A 22,748-nucleotide genomic window follows, 5' to 3' on the forward strand; every position below is an offset into this window, starting at 1 on the left:
CTTCCCATTGTGCAGCTCGGACACAGGGAAGTCGGTGCCTACCAGCTGAACTTTGCTCACTGCAGATATGCTCCTTGGCGTATTGGATGCACGGCAGAACATCTTCACTGGGATTTCAAGACAGATCTAAGGTAGTGAATTTATAGCACATTTGTGATGGGATTTGAGCGTTCAGACAGTCACTATCATGAGATAAGAAACAGCAGCTCATTAATCCAGGGAAATGTGACGGTAGAGGCGAGTGCAAGTGTCCTCAGCACTTGTGCTATTTTGAAATCTTGAATCAACTGTTTACAGAAACTCTTCACTTGTGTTCACAGCACTAAGTGCTCTTCATGTATGAAATAGGGCTTGTTTTATTTAAGCGGTAAGACCCAGCACACAGAGAGGATAAATAGTTCATGGGCAGTGGAGAACCCAAGTTTTCAAACAGCACAAGCGCTTGGTGGTTGTTGAAGTTGTAGCGTTCAGTTGGAATCACACAACAGTAACGCCATTACAAACCAGTTCCAAACACAACAGGGGGAAAACACTTTGCATGCAACACAAATCAAGTGAAGCACGTAGTCATAACGGCTGAGAAAATGAAAGTTCTTTAACAGAGGAGCCCATACATCAGCAACTGAAACTGAGAATTACAACGTGAGATGGTGCCCCAGGGGACCACGCAGCACAAAGGCACTGCAGACAGTGAGGCTGTGGAGACCAGACCACTTGACCAAGGCCAAAACCCACAAGTCTCTCTTCAAAAGTTCCAGGGACAAAGGGAAAAGTTAATGTTCAGAGGCGCTGTGCACTTCAGACTTCCCTGGGACCTGAAAATCCATCCAGCTTTCCAGGGAAACCCCCAGTTTTCAATGGAATTGTTTCAGACGTTGCTTTAGCATCAGGGCAGATCCCCTAAAAGGTGGGAAATAAGGGTAAAAGCCCTCCAAGAAAACAAAAAGTGTACTCTCATTGCTATGCAGTAATCATCCCAAAGGGAACACTTCCATTTCTGTTCTGACACAGCAGTACCCAACTACTTAAAAAAAGAGCAAACAAAAGTAAATAATAATTCCCATGTATTGCTACAGCAGATAAATGAAAGGGAACTCAGGAAGCAATCACAACAGAACAGGCTCTTCAGGGCCACACAAGCCCTGTGCTGAAAGCTCTGCTCAAGGGATACCAGCACACTTACTCTGTCATACAGAAACTGGATCCTACCTGGTTTGTAAGTATAAATTAGGAATAACTCAAGAGATTCAGTGGTTGAAGTGAGAATACAATTGAACCAATAGCTCTTGCTCACACACCAGTGATAACAGAGGAACAACAACTGCCTTACAGAAGCCCTAAAGCTGTGATACAACTTGCTCTTGAGTTATTATAGCCCTAATGAATAGGCACGCGAGATGGAAGTTAACAAACCCAGCCTGGTTTTGCTTGTTTGACTTCCATCAGATCACAACATTATTTCAGCTCTGTCCCAGCTTCCCCACTTATTAACCTCATGTTGTAATGCTACCGTTCTTTCTACAACACCTCGAAATACACAGCCCTTTTTTAATGTGAAGCAAAGCTCTGTTGTGTTTAAGTTTACAGAGTGTCCTTGCTGCTGAAGCCGCCTGTTCCTCTTAATTTCATGTTTAAACAGCTCCATCGAGCTCTGACGATCTTGGCTTATTTCTGATTTTACAAATTTTAAACCAGGCTTTTTGCAGAGATGTAATTCATGGCTTTAACATTTCATCAAATAGGTTTTTGTTGAGTGCGGCTGAGCAGGCACATTACTCAGGGTCATAAACTTCAAGTCAAATCACAGGCAACAGAGCAGCTCCTGGGCTTTTCCTATGCTCCCCGCACCTCCCACACAAGCCTAATTATTTTACAACAAAACTGAAGAGTATTTTTCCCCCTAAAGCTGTATTTGTTCCTTGTGTCACGATTTCTGCTCCCGGAGCATGAATTCATTGTCTGCAGTTCATACTTTCCCAGTAGAACCACAGTGCTTGTCCACCCATATACCAACAAGAAGACTCAAGCTGAAGGCAAATGACATCCTTAAGCAGCATTAACTCTCGATGCGTACACTGCCAACAGATTCCTGCACAGCACCATGCCCTCACCTCTGCCTTGTACCGAGATAGGCAGACTGTGGTGTTATTTAACATCTGAACTGTGTGAATCCATTCTCACATTGAACATACTGTCATTCCTATGTTTTTCTCTTTAATTATCAGTGTAGCATCTGCAGAAGAACAGACCTGCAGAAGTAAATAGTTTCCTCTTCAAAGCAATAAACTAGATGGTTATGACCAGTGAGGATCTGGATGTCCAGAAAGCCACGATTATTACATCAGCTCCATTTTTAGGACAAGTCCCAAGATGTGCGGACATAGAAGTCATGGCAATAGAGAAACAAAAGTCAAAGTATTGTTTTGTACCAAAATAGATAGCTCTATTTTTAGGAGAAAAAAAACCCAAACCAACCAAACCAGCAAACACATTGAACTGTGCTGGTCTGGAAAAGGGAGTTCCCCAACTATGGAAGATTTAACAACCTCACCCAAAATAGAGCAAGTGAGGTGGTTGGTTTTAAATCTGGGACTAAGTGACTCTGTACAGGGAGTTAGAGTTTATTCTGGTCTCTCCTGTCATCCTGAAGCTCCTACTTTATCTCAGTCACTTCTACAGTCTAAGTCTTTCACAAGAACCTTCAAATCCAACCTACAATTAAGACACAAATAAAAAACAGGCCGAAGCCCCAGTTTGATAAAGGAAATAAAGTTTATAACTGCTGCAAGCTTTGTCCTTTCAGGATGACCAAATACACGCACTGGATCAGCTTTTAGCCCTCGGCAAGGCTGGGGGAAGAGTAAAGCCTCATTCAACGCTCGGTCCCATTTAGTCTTACAAAGCTGGGAGGAGGCAAAAGGGTAATAATTTAGCAAAGAAACAACTCCAAAGCCCTAGAAAAGCACGGCAGCATCCAGAGGTTTGCCAAAAGGCTCTTCTGGGACCAGACAGGGCTACAAAGCTGCCTTAAGCTTCAATCCTTAAAATAAGCCCATAAACTCAGAAAAGACTTCTCTGCAAGGGTGGCAGCCCCATAAAAGTTTCATGAATGTTTTAAAAGTGCCCTGGTCAAGGGGCTGGCCGCTCAGTCACCTCCCAGCCTCCTGAAGAACAACATAGGCAGGGAAGCAGGGCTGTGTGTCAGGTTCCCAAGCAGCCTGATGAACGGCTCCATGTCTCCTGCATCCCCCTGAGCACACCCATCCCGGTCTGTCCCATTGCCACTGGGGCCAGGGCACGGCTATCTTTACCTGTTTGCTATCCCCTGCTGGGGAAGGGGAAGACAAGCCAGTCTATATAAATAAGGGGCACCATAGGGAAATACAAACCCAATTTGGTTTTAAAGTTCTATTTCTAAAAGCATCTTAGATCCAGAGATTGTAAAAATATATGGCTCATGCTCCTCAAATGAGCCAGTCACAGTTAATTTGACCCTGGCTTACCGAACTGGACAGCAGGCCAAGTGTAAAGGGACAAGAAAAGACCAAAGTAGACTTCTGCGCATCCCACTTTTAGGAATACATAAAGCTCAAGAGGAAAATCAAGATGAAGTAATGCAAAGACAGTGAATTTAAGTGAAAGGACATAAAATTAATTTATGAAACTGAAGCCTGGAGATGCCAGACAGAAGAGGGATGCTGCTTCTCCCTCCTGCCACACATTTTTTCCCCTATCTCTCTTCCATCACACAACCTAAAACCCCACACAAAGCTTGGCACCTTCCTTAAAATCCAGGAGGGAGAAATTATAGGCAGCAGAATTAAAATGGGATGGAAAACAAGAGCCAGTGACCAATGAAGAATTGGCTCCAGCCAACCAGACTCTCACCAGGGGGTTGGAACTGGATGAGCTTTAAGGTCCCTTCAAACCCAAACCACCATGTGATCCCATGAAACAAAAATGCCCCAACTTTGTGACAGAGCCACCACTTTTAAGGACGAGGGTCTGACACTTGCTGATGCAATGGAGCACACACAGAGGCTGGCAGCAGAAAGCTGTGGCCGGACCAGGGGTGGTTGGCCAAGCAGATGTTTCCTGTCACAAGTGTCGTATGTTTGCACTGCTACGGATTCTCTTTTAATGTATTGTGTTACTCCATATATCCCCACAAATTGTCCATCTTGTAAAATTCTTTTAATTATGTATTTTCTTCTTGTTATCTGCGTTATCTACAATTATTTAGACTATTATAATCTCAGTTTCAAACACTAGCTATAAACATTGTTACAACAGTTATTAAAGAGGGATTCGTATACATACACACACATAGATGAATAATTTATTTTACAACTGCTCTGAAATGCTGTGACGTGATTTTGTTTCCCCAAAACAAAAGGAAACCCAGAAGGAAAATAAAGACTTGGAAAGCCAGGATCCAACCTGCCTCCCCCGGGATCTCAAAGCAGTGCCTTTCCCCAAGATGGCACAACCCTGTCCTGTGTTTGAAGCCGTGCTGGACACTTCTTTCTGGGGGAGTGCTGCAGTTGCCGAGCCAGAGCTTGGCAGGAGTAAGTGCTCTGTTAGATTAAGTTTCAGCATAATGCTCTCGATAGGAATCGGAGCAGCATCCCTAAAGTGCAACGGGAGGGTAAACCGCCAGCCATCGAGATGGATGGTTTGTTTTTATTTTTATAGAGATTGTCTAAACCTCAACTTTCACCTCTTGGCTCCCTCCCCCTCCTGTTCTCAGTCACCTCCAATAGCCCATCTGTCTGCTTCATTTAATAGAAACCAATATTTCCTGGCTAATGGATGCATTTGGCTAAGAAGATAATCTCTTTGTGTTCGCTTCAGTTGTCACATTCCTGTTATCATATTAATGCTGATTAAATACGAAACCCAACATTTAAGTCAGACCCCACACATTATTTAAAAGCGACAAGATGTTCATATTTTGGCACTCTGAAACCTCAGCCGGTGGGGAAGTGGCCTTCCCCCCACACACCTCACCTTTCAGCTGGCTGCCACCCATATGGACTTTTACAAGACAGGATATTTCAATAGCACCCTCCTAGTTGGGACCACCCCGCAAAGTTCAGGTTTCCTGAGCAGCTCTAAGACTGGTCCAAACCTACCCTGAGAAAACCATGACACTGTAGGCCAAGCAACATGATGCTGGGGGTTACAAGACACAAAGGTCAATGAGACCCCAACTCCCTCAGAAATGCCCATCAGCAATTCACAGCCCACATTTGTGCCTCAGTTTCCCCATCTGTAAGGATACCCGTGATGTAGCTGTGTGGCTTGTCTATTAATGTCTGTGTGGGTCTGCATGGCTACAGACTGGAGGTGCTGCAGAAGAATGTAGTACAAATCACCAGCCATCAAATCAGCAAAGAGTAATTCAACAGATTCTGGGATTTAAGCCAACTTCATCCCATGTCACATTTTAAAAGCAGCCGGTCACATGTGTGATAAAGCACTTCTAACCCTGGACAAAGTCATCCTCCAGTTCCAGAACAGCTCCGCTCACCAGAGCTACACTGCAGCAAGACACAGATGAATTTGCATCATTCCCTTCTTGCTTCCCATCACCAGCCTCTCTGGAGGAGGCAGACTGGGATCCGATAGCCATAGAAATGAGCTCGGCATATTGTTCAACATGTAACTATCACTGTTGTAAAATAAAAGTCATTAATGTGGCTACTTATTTGTCCAGGGTTTATCCTATTCAATTTAAGGGACCATCACTGCCGAGTCAGTAGAAGCACAAGCTGGTAACCTCAAAGTTCTGGTGCATTTAGTCATGCATGACACTGAGCTGCCAAAACCCCACTTCAGTCAAAGCCCACAACGGATGTTCAAGTCATCGGTGTGTGCAAATACCAAGTCTGAGAATGGGGGCACAGCAGTTGCATACACCAAACGTGAAGAGAGCCTCAACCACTCTGGTGACATCCACCTTCCCTGGGTGTGAGCTGCTGACACTCCTCTTACCCGTACCCTTCCCAAAGGGGATGCGACACCTCCTGAGCAACGCTGGAGCAGAGGAGGTTATACCGTGGTCAGGGAAGCTCCCCTGGGATGGCAGGAAGGCTAACCTAACCTTCTGAGATCCGTATAAACAAACAGCCGAACATGGAAAGCCTTGAACCGAGGGACTGCTGTTTACCTAACCCCTGAACTGCAGAAGACATCAATCCCTGCCTTATTAAAGAAATGCGTGTGCAGGGCCAGGCATGCCTGCTTGATCAGCTCCCTCCTGTTCACAGCTTCTTCGGGGTCGGAGGAAGTTCCAACAGGCCCCATTCCATAAATAAAATCCTTCTGCCTGGCGATAACTAAATTGTATTAAGACTGCCTCAGACAGCTTCAATTAGAAATAATCGGGTGGACTGAAATACCCTCCATCAATTTGCTTGCAGCTCGTCTTTTCCTCCTTTTCCATCCCAAACCAATTCCAACTACCTGGTTCACTGAAAGCAGCAGGGAATCTGTAATACGCTTCCACTTATTATATGTGTAATCCATATGCATGTGTATCCCCAAATCAAAACCACATCTAATACATGAATAAAAGCTTTAAGTACAGACAGAATCAACAGGTCTCCAGCAGGAGATTCCCAACCATCCACAAGCAAAACCAGGAAACTTCAGATTCTGAGTAACACTGACCCTTCCCCCAAGCTTCCAGGATTTCTCTCCCTCCTTAACGTCCTAAAAGCAACCACTTTGTGTAATAGAAATCCATCCTCAGAGTTAAGTCATTCAACCGAACTCACTGCATAACTCCACAGCCCAGTCTCCTTACGAGTACCAGCATTTTCTCCTGTAAGGTTTTGAGCTTTATTAAAAAGATGTCTAAAATGTGGTGTTATTCTGCCTATAATTTTTTCCAAATGCCAAATAAAATGGATTTTTTTTTTCCCCTGTGCTTGTAAGAAATCTCCATCCTTGGCAGTGTTCAAGGCCAGGCTGGACAGAGCCTTGGGCAACATGGTCTGGTGTGAGGTATTCCTGCCCATGGCATTGGGGTTGAAATGAGATGATCTTAAGGTCCTTTCCAAGCCAAACCATTCTATGCCTAAGAAGCAAATTCTAAATGAGAATCATGCCAGCCTTTGCTCCTGCAGACATTTACTCTGAAACCTTGTCACAGATTTAAGAGTAAACACTAGTGAAATGCATGATGATCAACTGGACAGAAGTAGTCAAGTTACTGTTTTCACAGGTGTGAGAAACTAATTCAGTTTTCTATTGGAATAAATTGGCAAATATTAAAAGACATATATACTGTAGGATTTGCTCCAAAACCCTTCACTTCTATTCACCCTTCATATGGCTTAGTCAGTGGAAAAAGGGTCTTAAAATATTCAACCACTTTTAAAAGGAAGAGCAACTCAAGACAGGACATGGGTTACTAAACCCAAGCTTAAGTTCCACTTAAAGTAAAAACAACAATGCTGATAATTTATTGAATAGCTCAGTCTTGCTCTGCATGTGCACCATTTCAAGACAATAAAATACAAACCACAACTAAAATTGCATTATATCCTCAAGCTACTGGAAGCAACAAGGAAAACACAAAGAAAAACTAGGACTGGGGAAACAGGCATCAATTTCCACACGGACTCCAGCAGGACTATAATCTTGTACATCTCCTAAGGAGGTACTTGTGAGAACAGTCGATTGCAATGAGCCATGAAAAGAAAATCCTCAGTTCATGATCTAGAGCCTGCTCCTGTCAGCAGAACATCCATTCTTTAGCTTATTTCCAGTCCTTGAAGACATCGCCTTCCTCCTCTCCCACCAGCAGCAGTACCTGGCACAGCCCGTGGTACCATTGTGCTAGCTTGAAAACATAAGTCATCGCAAGCAAAGAAAACAGATCCATGTTCTTCATGCTGCATTCATATTATAATGCCAATCCTGACAAGCTGATGCTTTAGGAACACAGAGGCAAACAGTCCCTCTCCTCACACATCCATACATTAACTGGCCAAAATAGAACACAGGGAATGTTGTTCATTCACAGATGGAAACCTGAGAAGGTAAATAAACGCATTCACAGTAAATAAGTACCCGGCAGCAAACCCATGGACTGAACTGAACATCCTCAGGTGCCCAGCAAAAGGCAGCACCACACCAACAACAGCCTTCATTTAGATACGAAGGGACAGTTCAGGATGAAACCACCAAGTAAACAAAGGGATGGCACAGGTTCAGGGTTCTGTACTTAATACATTTACTTTATGCCCCATCCCTGGCAGTGTTCAAGGCCAGGTTGGACACAGGGGCTTGGAGCACCCTGCTCTAGTGGAAGGTGTCCCTGCCCGTGGCAGGGGTTGGAGCTGGAGGAGCTTTAAGGTGCCTTCCAACCCAAACCATTCTGTGGTTCTATAAAACCCAAAAAGCAGCTGAGGCCGCTCAGGGGTGGGTAGGCAGAGGAAGGGGCTGTAGGAGTAAGGAGAGGTAAATGACCAACAGAGAGAGAATGAACAGGGATGGCAGAGTAGAGATTATGGTCAGGCATCAGCAGAATGGAACAGGGTGGCTCACCAGTTATTACAGGGGAATCAGGCTCTCCAAATCACAACATTGTCTGCGTTTCCTAATCTGGAATAGTTGGGAGGGATGAAAGGTAACAGGGTGAGGGGAATTGAGGGCTCAAAGGTTTCAAAAACTGTTCTGATAAGACCCACAGCCCAGACACAATATGGAATCCTGGTGATTGAAGTTACAACCTCAGATGTTTGACAAAAGACTTTTCGAAGCAGGATGACTTTTTTTCCTACTTTATCCGTGATTTTTATGCCAGGTATTAAGTACTCCTGCAGTGTTTTCTGCAGGTTTTTTAATGCAGTAGTACTGTAGTTACAAGAAGGAAATGCTTTCATTGCTTACGTATAATATTATACATAAATCATGTCACAGCAGACACCCTCCATCAAAACAGGTCTCTTGAAGCTCCAGTTATTTCCTATTCTTTATTAAACACTGAAATCCCTTTGTGAAAACACGAACCAAAGGCTGCTTCACACAGACTTCCTTGAAATCAATGCACACCATTAAGAACAACTATTTTTTTGTCCCCAAACTCAAAACACTGATGGGACTTCTCAAGGTTCATGTCCTTGTCACGCAACAGTTCTCGTCCACCAAGCACTGGCCACTGTTGGGAGTCCATACTTCAAATAGCCTACAATTTGCAAAGCACAAAGCTCTGTTCCTCCAGGAAGCCCCCATGGTGCATGTTTTTACTCAGACTTCAAAAAGCTATCAGAACAAACACTGGGGGAAAGGGAAGGTGAAAGGCCCAAGGGATGAACGATCAAAATGGAGTAAATAAGCACAAACGGTTTACAGAGAGAAATTTCATTGCAAGAGGGTAATCTGAAAGCACGAGCTGCCCTTGTGGAGATATTTGTTAAGATCAAAGTTAAATTACATAAAAGCTTAGAACTTCAGTATTTTCCATCCAGACAGTGCGAAGCCATGAGCGAGGATGGAACATCCAAAGATGGTGGCATGTGCTGGGCTGCACCCCCAGAGCGTGAGCAGCAGCTCAGGGAGGGGATTCTCCTCCTCTGCTGCATGAAGGAGACCCCCCTGCAGTCCTGATCCAGCTCTGCGGCAGCAGCACAAGAGGGACGTGGAGCTGTTGGAGCGAGGCCAGAGGAGGCCATGGGGATGCTCCAAGGGCTGGAGCAGCTCTGCTCTGGAGCCAGGCTGAGAGAGCTGGGCTGGGGCAGCCTGGACAAGAGAAGGCTCCTGAAGGGGAGACCTTAGAGCAGCTCCAGTGCCTAAAGGGGCTGCAGGAAACCTGGAGAGGGGCTTGGGACAAGGGCCTGTAGGGACAGGACAAGGGCAATGGCTTTAACCTGCCAGAGGGGAGACTGAGATGAGCTCTTAGGCAGAAGCTCTGCCCTGTGAGGGTGCTGAGGCGCTGGCACAGGGTGCCCAGAGAAGCTGTGGCTGCCCCATCCCTGGCAGTGCTCAAGGCCAGGTTGGACACAGGGGCTTGGAGCACCCTGCTCTAGTGGAAGGTGTCCCTGCCAACCCAAACCAGCCTGGGATCCTATGAAATAATTCCTTCTTTCGTATTGCATAAATCAGCCGCAGACCTGAGAGCACCATGCAGAGCTCGTGGCTTCCACATCCCTGCTGTAGGTAAACCAGACGGCTCCTGGAGAAAGCTGCCCGCTGGAGATCAGTGGAAATGCCCCTGAACACCTCACCCCACAGCCCCTGCTCCATGGGCACACAGAGCCCTGCTGCCATCTCCCACCAGAACAAGCATCCCTTCACCACTTAAACACCTGGAACAGTAAAGAAACAACTACAAAAGGTGCAAGTCCCCAGCACATTTTCAGGCATTTAACAATTGAGTAGCACCACGTTTTGGCAGCTCAGTCCCGCACCTGAATCCACAGGGATCCTCCAAATCCTTCACATTTAGCTGTGCTGACATCAACCAAGTCCTTAGCAAGAAGTACAACGCTTAATCAAGCAGCAGGGAACTGATACAAACTTCCATCAGACACACTATACTATGTTACCCTACAGAAGAAGCTGTACTTGGTCCTTTCAGTACTTTTGGCAAGGCACACACTGAAGCATCCCAAACCTGCCCAGTGGAAGGGTTCTCGTGCTGAGCTAGATGAGAATTACATTAAAAAAAGAAGAAAATAAAATAGAAAAAGGATATTCCCATTCTAGGAGATAGAAGGCATTACAGGATTATTGGGTTTTGGAGCTCTAAGGTTGCTCAGCCAAACTGTACAGACACATAATAAAAACCACTGTTGGCTTTATTCTTTCTAAAGAAAAAAAGAAGGAACGTTTTCACACTTGAAATTACAGCAAGAATGTATCCAATTTGCAAAATGAAACACCTAAAAAGGACAACAAAACCCAACCTGAAGGTAACACAAGCATCCCACTCTTGGGTGCAGGATGTGTACGACACTAATCCAAACGGTTTGCAGTTTCAGCAGCATGAACGCAGTAAAGCCAAAATTAAATGCAGAGTTTGGTCTGGATGGAGCAGGGGAGCTGGTTTGTGGTGCCTGGAGCAAGCGGGCTCCAAGTCAAAACCACCCAAAATGATAAGGCAGCAAACTGAAACTTGAATGTAGTTCTGTTCCACAGTTGTACGCTCATAGAATGGTGCAATTACCACATAGGCAAAGCAAGGTAGGGTTGCTTTTATACATGAAATAAGCTTGCTCATTTCCTCACTTAGAATATTTAATTTTGCCACCCACCAACATGGTTCTTCCCCCCACTCTCTTTTTCCTTCAAAAAGGTGACCCCCAGTACAAGAACCTCATTTAACATAGGATTTCCTATGTGCATTGGCCAGGCTCAGGGCAGCCACACAGAGATGGTTCACAGCAGCAGCGCGGAGCCAAAAGGTATTAAGATCATTTGGAAGAGGCCACTGGGTGAGCTCAGGTGATGTGATGGTCCAGATGAGCTCAGAACACCACAGCATCCTCTGCTGCACCTGCTACAGACCTGTCCTACCCATGATGCAGGGCCAGGCAACTTGCCACTGTAACAGCATTACCCCCAAATAACAAAGCCTGGATTAACTGGGAAGACTTAAAGCCACAAGAAACTCTACACAGAAGGGAGGTTACAACACACAGCAGCACTACCAGCTCCCAGCTCTACCGCAAATCTCGAGGTAAGTGCACTTCTGAAAGCCCAGATCCAAAACCATGCAACTGAGCACAAGTGGCAGTTTAATTTATATATCCAGCTCTTGTGGCTTAGGAGAATCTTATACATAATGACTTGAGTTTATCTAAGAAAAGAAACAATCCCTTTTACTTCCATTTCAAATAAAAGGAAAAGCCTCCTTTGGGGGCTCACCACTGAGTACTGTGGAGAGCTGACTGCCCACGTCACTGCCAACCAAAACAACCACCGCCCCACTTCCAAGCACTTGTAAAACCCCACAGTTGTCTCCTGAGCTCCCCACACGACCAGATCCACATTCCATCCTCAAATTAAGATAATCAAATTCCAACTACAGCGTCTCTCCAGTTTGCACCAGGGATCTGAAACTTCGCTTTCAGACATTACTGGAGCGATTGCTGTTCTTGGAGGCAGAGAAGAAAACTGTTCATTAGCACGCACTTGGAAAAGACCATTTTGGCAGCTACATTCTCGACAGCCTCCATCTGCAGAGGACAACCTCATGCACAGGGCCAGGAGGGACTCTCCCTTTTACCCTCCTCTCAAGATCTCACAATGGAACAGCACTGGAGCATCCCCAGGTCAGAACAAACTCTCTCTACCTTGCACACCCTGAGACTGCTGGCAGGGATGTTTCATCATCAGGTTTCAGGTTTCCTCCCATCCCAAGTGGTATAGGTAGAAGTACAGATACTCACGCTATGGTCAAACAAATCCCATCTGCTAGAATTATTTTTCTTTTATTAATAGCAATTTTTTTGCTTAAATTGTATATAAAATTAATTTCCTATTTACAGTGGGACCCCAGTGAAGTGCAAAAGACCAAGGAACTGATTACCCATTGAGGAGAAAAAGTAGTACGGGACAACTGGTCAGTTATGAAGCATCGCCCCGAACCTGCAACCTTTTCTTTGTGTGTGTCAGTGTGGGGAATGCAATCACAAATGGATCTGGTATCAGAACACATCTCCCAGTGGAGATACAATTAAGATACTCTCTTTTTTCACACTCAAGATTTAAATGCTTAACTTTGCAACCTTAACACTTGTCTGGACTTTTTCCTTCTACAGAAGGACTCAAACACTGCTGCATCACCTGGTGATTCCTCTGGTGAATCAACCTCTGCTCGATCCCAGCAGAGCAGCTTGCTGAACAGACACTCCAATAGCAACTTGGAATCCAAACAAGAGTCTGAACCTCCCGTGGGTACAGCATCTACTCCTGTGCAACCACCGGCTGCTTCTGAAACCAGCCCTACAATCAGCACATCACCTTTCACAGCTCTAAGTTTAGACTTAGTCCCGCAGTTCTTTCACTACACTCAAGACCAGGATCTGCTGATAACATGAACAAGGCAGCCAGCCAGGTAATAAGTTAACACTTCCTTGACTTCTGTTTTCATTCAGAAGGAATGGGCACAAATCTTCACTTGGATTCTACAGAAAGAACCCTCTAAGATCAATAAATCCGGACATCCAGCTCCAAAGGTCAATACAGGCTTAGAGGATGTCACTACACAACAGGGAGGATGGATTCTTTCAGGCCAACCTTTCTAAGTGCAGTACAGACTCCCAGCTCCTGCGTGGTCACTGGGATGTTCACATCACTGCAGCTTAATCTGCTCGAGAGGGGACCATACCAGGGAGCGCTGCTTCCCTGGCAACGGTCCTCTCCAGCCTCTGCCCATACAACACCAGCCAACGTTCACAAAAAGGAGAGCAGGAGATTTATGTTTCAAGTACCCCTTAAGGATTTTAGGTTTTGTTTGGTTTAGGGGGTAGGGGAAGAGAGGCTGGGAAAGAACACGCAGAGCTAATCTCCAGCTTTTAAACAAAACCCAGCTACACAGATTCCACTGCCCTTGGGCTTTTGTTTTTCCTCTTGACTGAAAGCCTGCTCATCCTCACCTGATCCGACAGGATGGCAACCCACCAGGCTCTGCAGCCAACCACTTTGTATTTTCTTTTATTAACAGAGGAGCCAGGCTGGGCAAACATGGACATTAGATGTGCCTGAATTTCATTTGCCTGAAGAGAAGAAGATTATCCTATTTTAATGCAACACAAGCAAAGAATTCCAAGTGTCAAGATCGCCCACAAAAAAGTAGGCTGCTCAGTGACAGGGTGTTTAATTGTTCTGAGCGCAATGAAAAGGTTTAGACTGTCCCATTCCTGCTGATGTCAGGAAGGACTTGCCCTCCGAGTTCCAGAGTTGGGAATAGGACATTTATCTGCTGTCAGCTATTTAAAGCTCGCCTCCTACAGTTGTTTAAGAAAAGCCACCTAACTAATATTCCGTAAATGCCAGCTACATTGTGTTGAGAGCCTGCAGACACATACTGCTTGAATAATAACACTAAAAAAATATATCCATAATACAATTAAGATATTTTGAAGGTGGAAGTTAGAGAAAACAATGTGATACCCATTATTTTCCTGTTGCAGTTTTCCATCTTTGCATAACTGTCATTTCCCTCATACTGTTTAACCTCTGACTTCCTTAAATGCTAAAATCTCACTTTTAAGCCCCTGATTTTTAACTGGAATTGCAACGATGCAGAGTAGTGCTGTTCACATTCAGCTCTTACATTAAAGCAGTCCCGCCATGTCATGAAGCACTTTGAAACCAATGTGGGATTCCAGCCAATGCAAAAAGTACATGGCAACAAAACCACTACAGACACACCATCTCCATAGTACATTATGGAGGAAACACACACTTAGCACTTCTACCCTTAATTTCACATATAAGGATACAAGGGACTCTCAAGAATAAAGCACACAGGTTAATTCTTACCACTTCATGTCATCTTATACCAAAGCTGTAGGATCCTAGACACATCGCATTCCCCATCTAGGGAGCACATCCCCGTGATCGTTTCAGAACAGACTTTATGGTGCACTTAACCCTTCTACCACAACAAGCAGTGGGAAAAGTGAAGACAGACCTGTTCCCTTATACACAATGAGCATTATAAATGCAAGGCAAAAAGTCACAAACAGCCCGAATTCACCTCTTGTAACAGCCTCAAAACTCATGTTATCCGCACAGGTGGAAAGAACAGCAAAGGACGAAACCCTCACCTTATATTCTAATATTCTCATTTGTGTCTCTTCTTATGAAACGGGTGCCTTTTATTACGTTTAGATGTGCTCACTTCAGAAGCCTGTTCAACTGTCGGGAGCGTCAGATACGCTTCATTCGCCTTAAGAAACCCAGCAGCTTTCAACTCATCTCACACAGAGCGATTTTTACTGTATTGAGTCAGAAAGAGGAGAATCAGAGTCAAACATGCTGCAGTGCCTCAGACGGGACGAGCGCTTCACCAGCAGCTAGACAAGCAAGGACAGAAAGGAAGGTGAGTTGCGCCTGAGATACCGCACATGCTCCAATTAGAGTTAAAAGTCATTCCATTTCACAGCCATCAAACACAAGAGCAACATACCAAGACCAATGAAATGGGCGTATCCAGAGCCAATCTCTGTCGCGACTCAGCAAACTAAGCAGAGGTTTACAGGGTCAGTTCTTGTCTGAGAGACAGTTAAACAAAATCCACAATTAGCACTAAGTTATTCCAACCATTTGCTGAACTTCCCCCTGAATTTCTTATCACCTAGCATGACATTCCTAGGTGCACCCAGCGTTGAAATAAGCGTTTTCCAAAGGCTGCCATTGTTAGCTTTTGTCTTCTTTAGAATAAGGCACTTAAACATACAGCTCCTGCTCCTCCAAACCGGTTCTTGACTCAAAGGTGAACAGTTCTTTCCACTCATTTACCCGTACAATGCAGAGCTCCCAGTTACAACTCCAACCCAACCTCATCTGTCCCTTACACACACGCACAACTCACAGAGCAGTGCAGTTTAAACTGCTGTTCAAACCCTGGTTGGTTTTGGAGCAGCTTATTCAACCAAGCAGAACTCCTGTGAGTTTAGAGCTTATGTCCCCACTTTTTCTACATTTGGTCATACAATCCCTCTGGAACATAAGCATCACCCTGCCAATTAACACATCTTAAAGCTTGTTCCTCAGTTAAAACCCAAAGAGCTCCACAAGCCAGGCCTGCAGAAGGGCAGCTCTGCCAGAAAATACTTCTTCTTATTTACTTTAAACTAGATGCTGCAGCAAACAGTCTAGAAAGTAGGTTATACCTTGTCATTCAAGCAATAAAAGCAGGCCTGAACACAAAAACAAGATGAAAAACACACTGTCCTCCTACTCCCCACCACCCTGACCTCTCCGCTTCACCCCGACACAGGCACTAGGACACATCCAGGCAAACTACATGAGTATTCTCCAAGTGGATCGACATCGTTTTCCTTTGCAAAGATAACCTGGCAGCGCAAGAAATCCCTGTTAAACAACATCTCTCAATAGCCAAGTTATACTTTGCTTTATTTCATGTTATTAACTTCTACCTCCTTGGACCACCCTCAGGGATTCTTCTCCATTATGCTCTTCAAATACTTGCAGATAATCATATCTCCCACTTAGACATCATTTAGCCAAGTTTCATGCATTTCTTTTCATCTTCTTTCTCTCATAAATCAATCCCTTCAGCCTCTCCAGCATTCTTGCTGCTTCTCCCTGAATTTCTTCCAAACTACCAACATCTTTCAGCGACTGAGGAACTTCCAATTGCCTGCTGTACTCGAGATGCGTTTTTGTACTCCAAAGAAATATAATTAAGTCTTTTCAAGAAATATTAATGCTCCAAGCCTGGAATAAATCTAAATCAGAGATTATTCCCCTCCCCCCCGAATGGATAGTAATTATCCCTATTTCACAAGCAGAAGAGCAGAGTGAAGTATCTGACTTATTGCAGCACACAAGCAGTGCCAGAATAAGAAACAGATCCATGTTCTGCCATTCCCAGTACTGCTCTGCCAACTTTCAGCCCACAGACGATGTGAGACAACGTTCCCAGGCTGTGATCCACAGAGAAACACAAGCCATTTCCAAGTGACTACAGAACAACACTTGGGGAGCCCAACAGTTGCCCGGTGAGTGGACACAGTGCTGGAGGCTGTTGGCACCAGTGGGACTAAAAACACCCTACAAATGCACCTTGGTCTGCTATGACCTTAAGTAGTCAGGACACAAGTCTCTGATACATCCACCTCATTTTTATTGCTATTTAGAGGTTTGTTCCTAAAACCGGCCCTCAGTTATCATAGAATCCAGCCTGGTTTGGGTTGGAAGGGACCTCAAAGCTCCTCCAGCTCCAACCCCTGCCACGGGCAGGGACCCCTTCCACTGGAGCAGCTTGCTCCAAGCCCCTGTGTCCAACCTGGCCTTGAACACTGCCAGGGATGGGGCAGCCACAGCTTCTCTGGGCACCCTGTGCCAGCGCCTCAGCACCCTCACAGGGAAGAGCTTCTGCCTAAGAGCTCATCTCAGTCTCCCCTCTGGCAGGTTAAAGCCGTTCCCCTTGGCCTGTCCCTACAGGCCCTTGTCCCAAGCCCCTCTCCAGGTTTCCTGCAGCCCCTTTAGGCACTGGAGCTGCTCTAAGGTCTCCCCTTCAGGAGCCTTCTCTTGTCCAGGCTGAACCAGACCAACTTATCCTCTGGTTAACTACCTGAACAACTTCTTCCATTCCAGAGGTTAAGACTGGTTTTAAATAAGAGAGGACCGATGCCTGCCAGGCCGAGGCAGTTTAACTCACACATTTCCTTCCCTTCCCTGATACATTTGTGAAGGAATCATGGGGAAATAACTTCAGAAAAATTAAAGAGAACTCTTCACAAAAGAATTCCATAAAACCCTGGGCGAGGGGAGGCTGAGAATGGGGGGAAGGGAGAGAAGAGGCTGATCAGTTAAATTTAAGAAAACAAACAAAAAACCCCCCAAACCCCACAAACAGGATGCAGACATTAAAAAAGCAACACTGATCTAACAAAGGAATGTGAACTACAGTTGACTTAAACAGCATCACAGCAATAGCCCTCCCCCTCTGCACAAATCTCTGCATCTCTTAAAGACACAGGGTTTAGCCCCTTCCAAAGTCTGTGGTTCTTTCCCCTACTAGCTACATGCTGGTTGACACTCTTAGCTTGAGCTGATTTAGCTTATGGCCTTTTCTTTCCAGACAACAAGGGTGCCCAAGTCTGACCCAGACTCCAAAGCAAACTAACTGTATTATTCTGCCAGCCTTCGAGAGGTATTAAATTCTACCATTCTGCTGCATATTCTTCTCATTGAAAGAACAAACTAGAAAGGCTCCTCTGTTTCATAGTCTGCTGTTAACCATCAGGAGTATAACCAAGATTAGATAACAAACACCTCGGTGAAAGGTATCATTTCTTCCCACCAACTTAATATCCAAAGCAAGAAGCTTTGTGTATGTCAAGAAGTCAGTGTATGATTTTCTTAACGTGACTGCTGGTTTGCAATTACAGCTCCTGCTTACAGGTGACACAGTCTCCTTATGAGGCTTCTCCCCATCCCAAGAAGAACCGTTTCCTCCATTCCCAATGTAGAAATGGCAAAGTAAATGCCATCCCTCCCACTGTCCTTCTCTTTCATCATATTTTTACCTCCATGAGAGAAAAGCTACTAAGAATACTACATTTTTAAGCAAGATAGCATCTTGACTTTCAGCTTGAACCCTTTTCAGCTGTAAGGTCACTACACATCATTTCACCGCCCACCAAAAGCAGCCTATTCTCAATGAATGCTTAAAAGCTTTTCTGGGCTAGAAAATGCAAAACATACGTGTATCTGGTGAAACCTCTCGCTTTACACATGCACTATGCTTGCTAATTAGGCTCCCAGACCTATTTGCGAAGCCTAACGAAACTGGAATTATAGCTAAGATAGAACACAGGAGGGGTTTTGTTCAGTCCAAAATTCTTATCTTGCAACAGGAAGAAAGAAATTGCTGAGGGTAGAAATTAGTGCTGTTGCATCAAGCCTTAAATTAAATGGAAAACAGCCCACCTTCAGCAAGAAATCAGGAAACCTCAGGCTTCTCTATAGACCAGTCGCTATGTGACTGTTTGCTGTCACAGAACATCACGATTTCTTTCCTTTACTTGTACTACAGAAATAATCTCTCTAGAGAGGGTGAAGGATTAACTAGGGACAAGTGGGCTGGAGACACTATAGAAGTACAAAAGTACTCCTAAGTATCCTTAAAATCTTATCCTACAATCTTGAGTTAAACATAGCACCTATTCAAAAGCATCTTTTGAAAAGGCTCAGAACTTTCCCACCTTACAAGAAGGAGAAAACCAGCCACAGTAGTGATGCTTTTAAAACTCCAGCACCCATCGTTCCCCATACTCTAACCCAGAGAGGCATAAATCCCTGCTGTAATTCACCGAGGATGAAAAATACAGTGCTATATAATATCATAAAATCAGGAGACATGAGCAATAAAAAAACCTCTCAAGATTTCCAAAGACTCATTTATCAAGCAGTTTTTGCTTGAAGGCAAGTTAGATAATAACATGCAGAACAGAGCCAATTTAAGGCACTTGCATTCACTATGCTATATTTAATAAGTAGCTACAGTGATTGCAGGTTGGTTTTCCTTTCTTTGTTCAGCAGGGCTATGGTGCAAATCATACTGATATTAAGAGAGCAGAGATTTCCACAAACCATTTCCATGGTACTGACACTTAAGAAGTCATTTGGAGACCCACATTTGTTAACACAGAAGACATGGCTTCGAGCCACCCAGCCTCACAGCCGCCATCACTCAATTAGAAGAGGTATAATCCACCAAATCAATGGTCCAGCTGGGTTTGAGCTCACATCAAGACTTCAGGAGGCTACTGGTACCATTCAGACTTCTGACATGAGAGATCCTCTGTACTTGACACCCATCAGCATTTGCCAGCTGACAAGCACCTACCTGGGATTCGGATTTTAAACTTGCCGCTCTGTCCAAAGCCACCATCTATTATCCCATCCTCTCCAGTGGACAGCTTCACTTTCAGACCCACGAAAATCTGGATGTTTGTTTCCTTTTTAAACAAGGAACGGCCAATCACACTGTAATCATCCATCACCTGCAAGAGAAACAGGGCTTCATGAGTGAAGTGACAAGAACAACTACACCTCTGAGGTACACGCAGCTCACTGACTTCCAGCATCCTGCCCTTGGAAAACCATATACCTCCAAACGAACAGAATCCGGGAAGAGTCATCAGAAAAGCTGAGTTTAAGACAGTTCGTGTCTAAAACCATAGAAGACTTTGTGAGTTAAAATATTTGTGCTTTCACCTCCTTTTTTATAATCTAGGAAGAGCAAACCCCTGCATCTGAACATGAACTAGATGATCGTAAGGTCCTTTCCAACCCTAACTATTCTATGATTCTATGCTGTAAAGATCAGTTAATTAAAATGCCTCTTCTGCTTTGAAACCTTTCCATGGAAGTCACTGAAGTACCTGTGCTCACAAAAAGTTTATTCCACTCCTTTCCCAGAGCCAAGTACATTATCACCTATACAGATGCTTTGTCTCTTAGCTCCAGACCTGCCCTCCAACAGCTACACCTCTGAAAAAGTGCTAGAATTACTCTGCGTTTCTAAATGGAGCCTTTTAAATATTCACCTTTACACATGGATTTGTGAAACTAAAGGCCCTATGACCATTGTATCCAATTTTAATTTCAAGGTTTGTAACCCAGCGGGAAGAGCCATTCCGAGTCCAATTGTTAATTAAGCTATCAGGAACAAGCGGCAGCAAGGCTGGGGGCTGAAGAGAGATAACCAACCCTCCCTCCGGCACCACGAAGGGTAAGGTGCACTCAAGGGAGCCTAATCCTGTAGGTGTGAATATGGCCTGCCTCATGGCTGGCCTTACTCTCACAGCTGTGGCAAGAACATTTATTTATCAGAAGAAATAAGGGGATGTTAAATATTTTCAAGATTATTTTGTGTGTGTGTGTGTGTGTGTTCTAGCTCTTCCTCACGTCTTCAGAGCAAATTTTAGGTAAACCTAAGGGTTTCAAAGACCAAAGTGACTTAGAAAAGTAAAGAATTATAACCAATCTTGAACATTCACCTTTAGTCATTTAAATAAGGACTCAAAGTATTCCTGGTTTATTAAGCTTCTCTCCTTCACTGAAGCCTCCTCCATAGCCAGCAGTGCACGCACAGACTCAAACCCCTGACACTGTTTATGATGTTACATATATGTGCCTCTTAACGCCAACCTCAGTATGGCAGGAAATCTAACATCAGAAATTCCATTTTTGTTTTATTTTAAAGGGGCTTTACTTGCCCTGGAGAGGTCTGTGCAGTATTAGGGAGCACTGGCAGGACCTCATCTGTCCCAGACCCCAGGCAGGATGAGGAATGGCTACAGCCCCTCTTCCTCCTCCCATGGGGAGATGACCAGAGCCCAGGCAGCTCCACTGCTGCTGGGTGCAGAGTCCAGGCTGCAGGCAGCAGCATTCCAACATCCCAACAACAGTCGCTGCTGGATCATCCACTCATCTGTACCCAAAACCTCATGTTTCTGGCTGTTGGTGCGTCCGCTCTCTCCCCCCACTCAACAAGCACTGCTTCAAAACACCTTGTGAACCAGTAAAGGAAGCATCACTGCTCAGCAACCTCTAGCTTGTATTTAAAACTGAATAATGTCTTTTACTAGAGTCACTGATAACGGGTGGTGGGAGAGGGGGAAGATAAGCTCCCAGGTACACTTGCCTTTCTTCGAGTCTGAAATAGAAGACAAGTGGCAAAAGCAGCTGTTAATTCCAACCTGCAGAAGCACTTGCATTCTTTAAAGCCTTCTTTATTTTTCCAGTTGCAGTAGCTGCTGAAATAAAAACATTACTTCTTCCGACAAATCTCTTATTCCTAAAACGAGACTGTCAAAACTGAACATTTGTCTCCCCGCTGCTGGCTACGTGCTTCTCACCCCTGTGGCTGAGGCACAGTCTGTCTCCTACCCTCCTACATCTTTCATGTACCTTATTTTTGTAGTTATCCCCTCAAAATGGCACAGGAAGCCAACTTTTGAGACAACGCAAACATCTTTTATTTTTCCAAGAGCACTTCAAAGTATCTTTAATTTAATTAAAAGGGAATTACAGGGTAAGCACTCATACCAGGCTCCATGGGTCAATTCAGAGCCTCCCCAACAAGAACTTGGGATGAGTTCTGCGAACAAGCATTACACGCATCATGTACCTTCGGAATAAAACCTTTATGACCCAAAGTCCTGGGTCTTGTACACTAAATGCTACACATCATACACTACATACTACATATCCCACCCTGTGCCTGTCCCCCCAGCCAGCCTATTACCAGTTCATCCCTGAAGACTAAATAAGAGGATACCTGCCGTAACAAGCACCGAGATAACTGACCCGGTCTCTGCAATAAAAGGAATGGGTGAAGGGGAGATAATTGCTACAAAGGAAATCTCATTTTCTCAACTTTAAGACTATGTGAGAAAACTAAGAGAAAAATCCAAGTTTTTTGTTTTAGTCCTGCTTTGTAAGCAGGCACAGAAGCGTGTGTTGTGCTCTCCAACTGAAACTCAACACTTCCAATTACTTTACCAGCAATTTACCTCCAATCCCTGGGGTTTAAGTTAATCCCCTTTGAGTTCTCAGAACATCTACAATGGCAATCACTTTGCCTATTAGCTGAACAGCCTTTTGGGAGATCTCGCTGCGCTTTCCTCTGCCTCTTTTTTGTTATAAACTATTATTAACTTAAGAAGCCGAGCGCTGCAGCGGCAGGAAGGGATCCGCAGCCTGCGCCGCAGCGGCAGCAAGGGGCCCAGCGACCAGGGCAGACTAATTTTATTAACTTCAGGGAAACTTCAAAAAGCTTTAGGGCTTTAATGCCAGACAGAGACGACCCCAAAAGTCAGTTTAAGTGCTGCATAAACAAAGGATTAGGGCAAGCAAAAGCTGAAGGCTCCTTGCATTTCTTGTTTATACTGTCGGAGGAGCGGCGGGCTGGGAGAGCGCTGCCTCCCTGCTCTAATCCCTGCGGTGTACAGTGGCAGTTCAGTTCACCGACCTACATTACCATAATATTGTCTTAAATTTATGGGCAGAGGTGCTGCATCAAA

The 22,748-nt window shown here is 44.7% G+C and overlaps 1 protein-coding gene across 3 annotated transcripts in view; it reads right to left on the minus strand.

The window, feature by feature from the left end:
• EEFSEC (eukaryotic elongation factor, selenocysteine-tRNA specific) overlaps nt 1-22,748 on the minus strand; it is a 105,631-nt gene that overhangs the window by 17,311 nt on the left and 65,572 nt on the right. For all 3 annotated transcript variants that reach the window (XR_013957663.1, XR_013957664.1, XM_080625524.1), the window contains one exon: nt 19,565-19,721. Coding sequence is in view for 1 of the 3 variants with exons in the window: in XM_080625524.1 (XP_080481650.1) it covers nt 19,565-19,721 (157 nt within the window). In the remaining 2 variants the exon portion in view is untranslated. The remainder of the gene's footprint in view (nt 1-19,564; nt 19,722-22,748) is intronic.

The sequence above is a fragment of the Psittacula echo genome (assembly GCF_963264785.1).
Source record: "Psittacula echo genome assembly, chromosome: 9".
NCBI classification, from domain to species: domain Eukaryota; kingdom Metazoa; phylum Chordata; class Aves; order Psittaciformes; family Psittacidae; genus Psittacula; species Psittacula echo.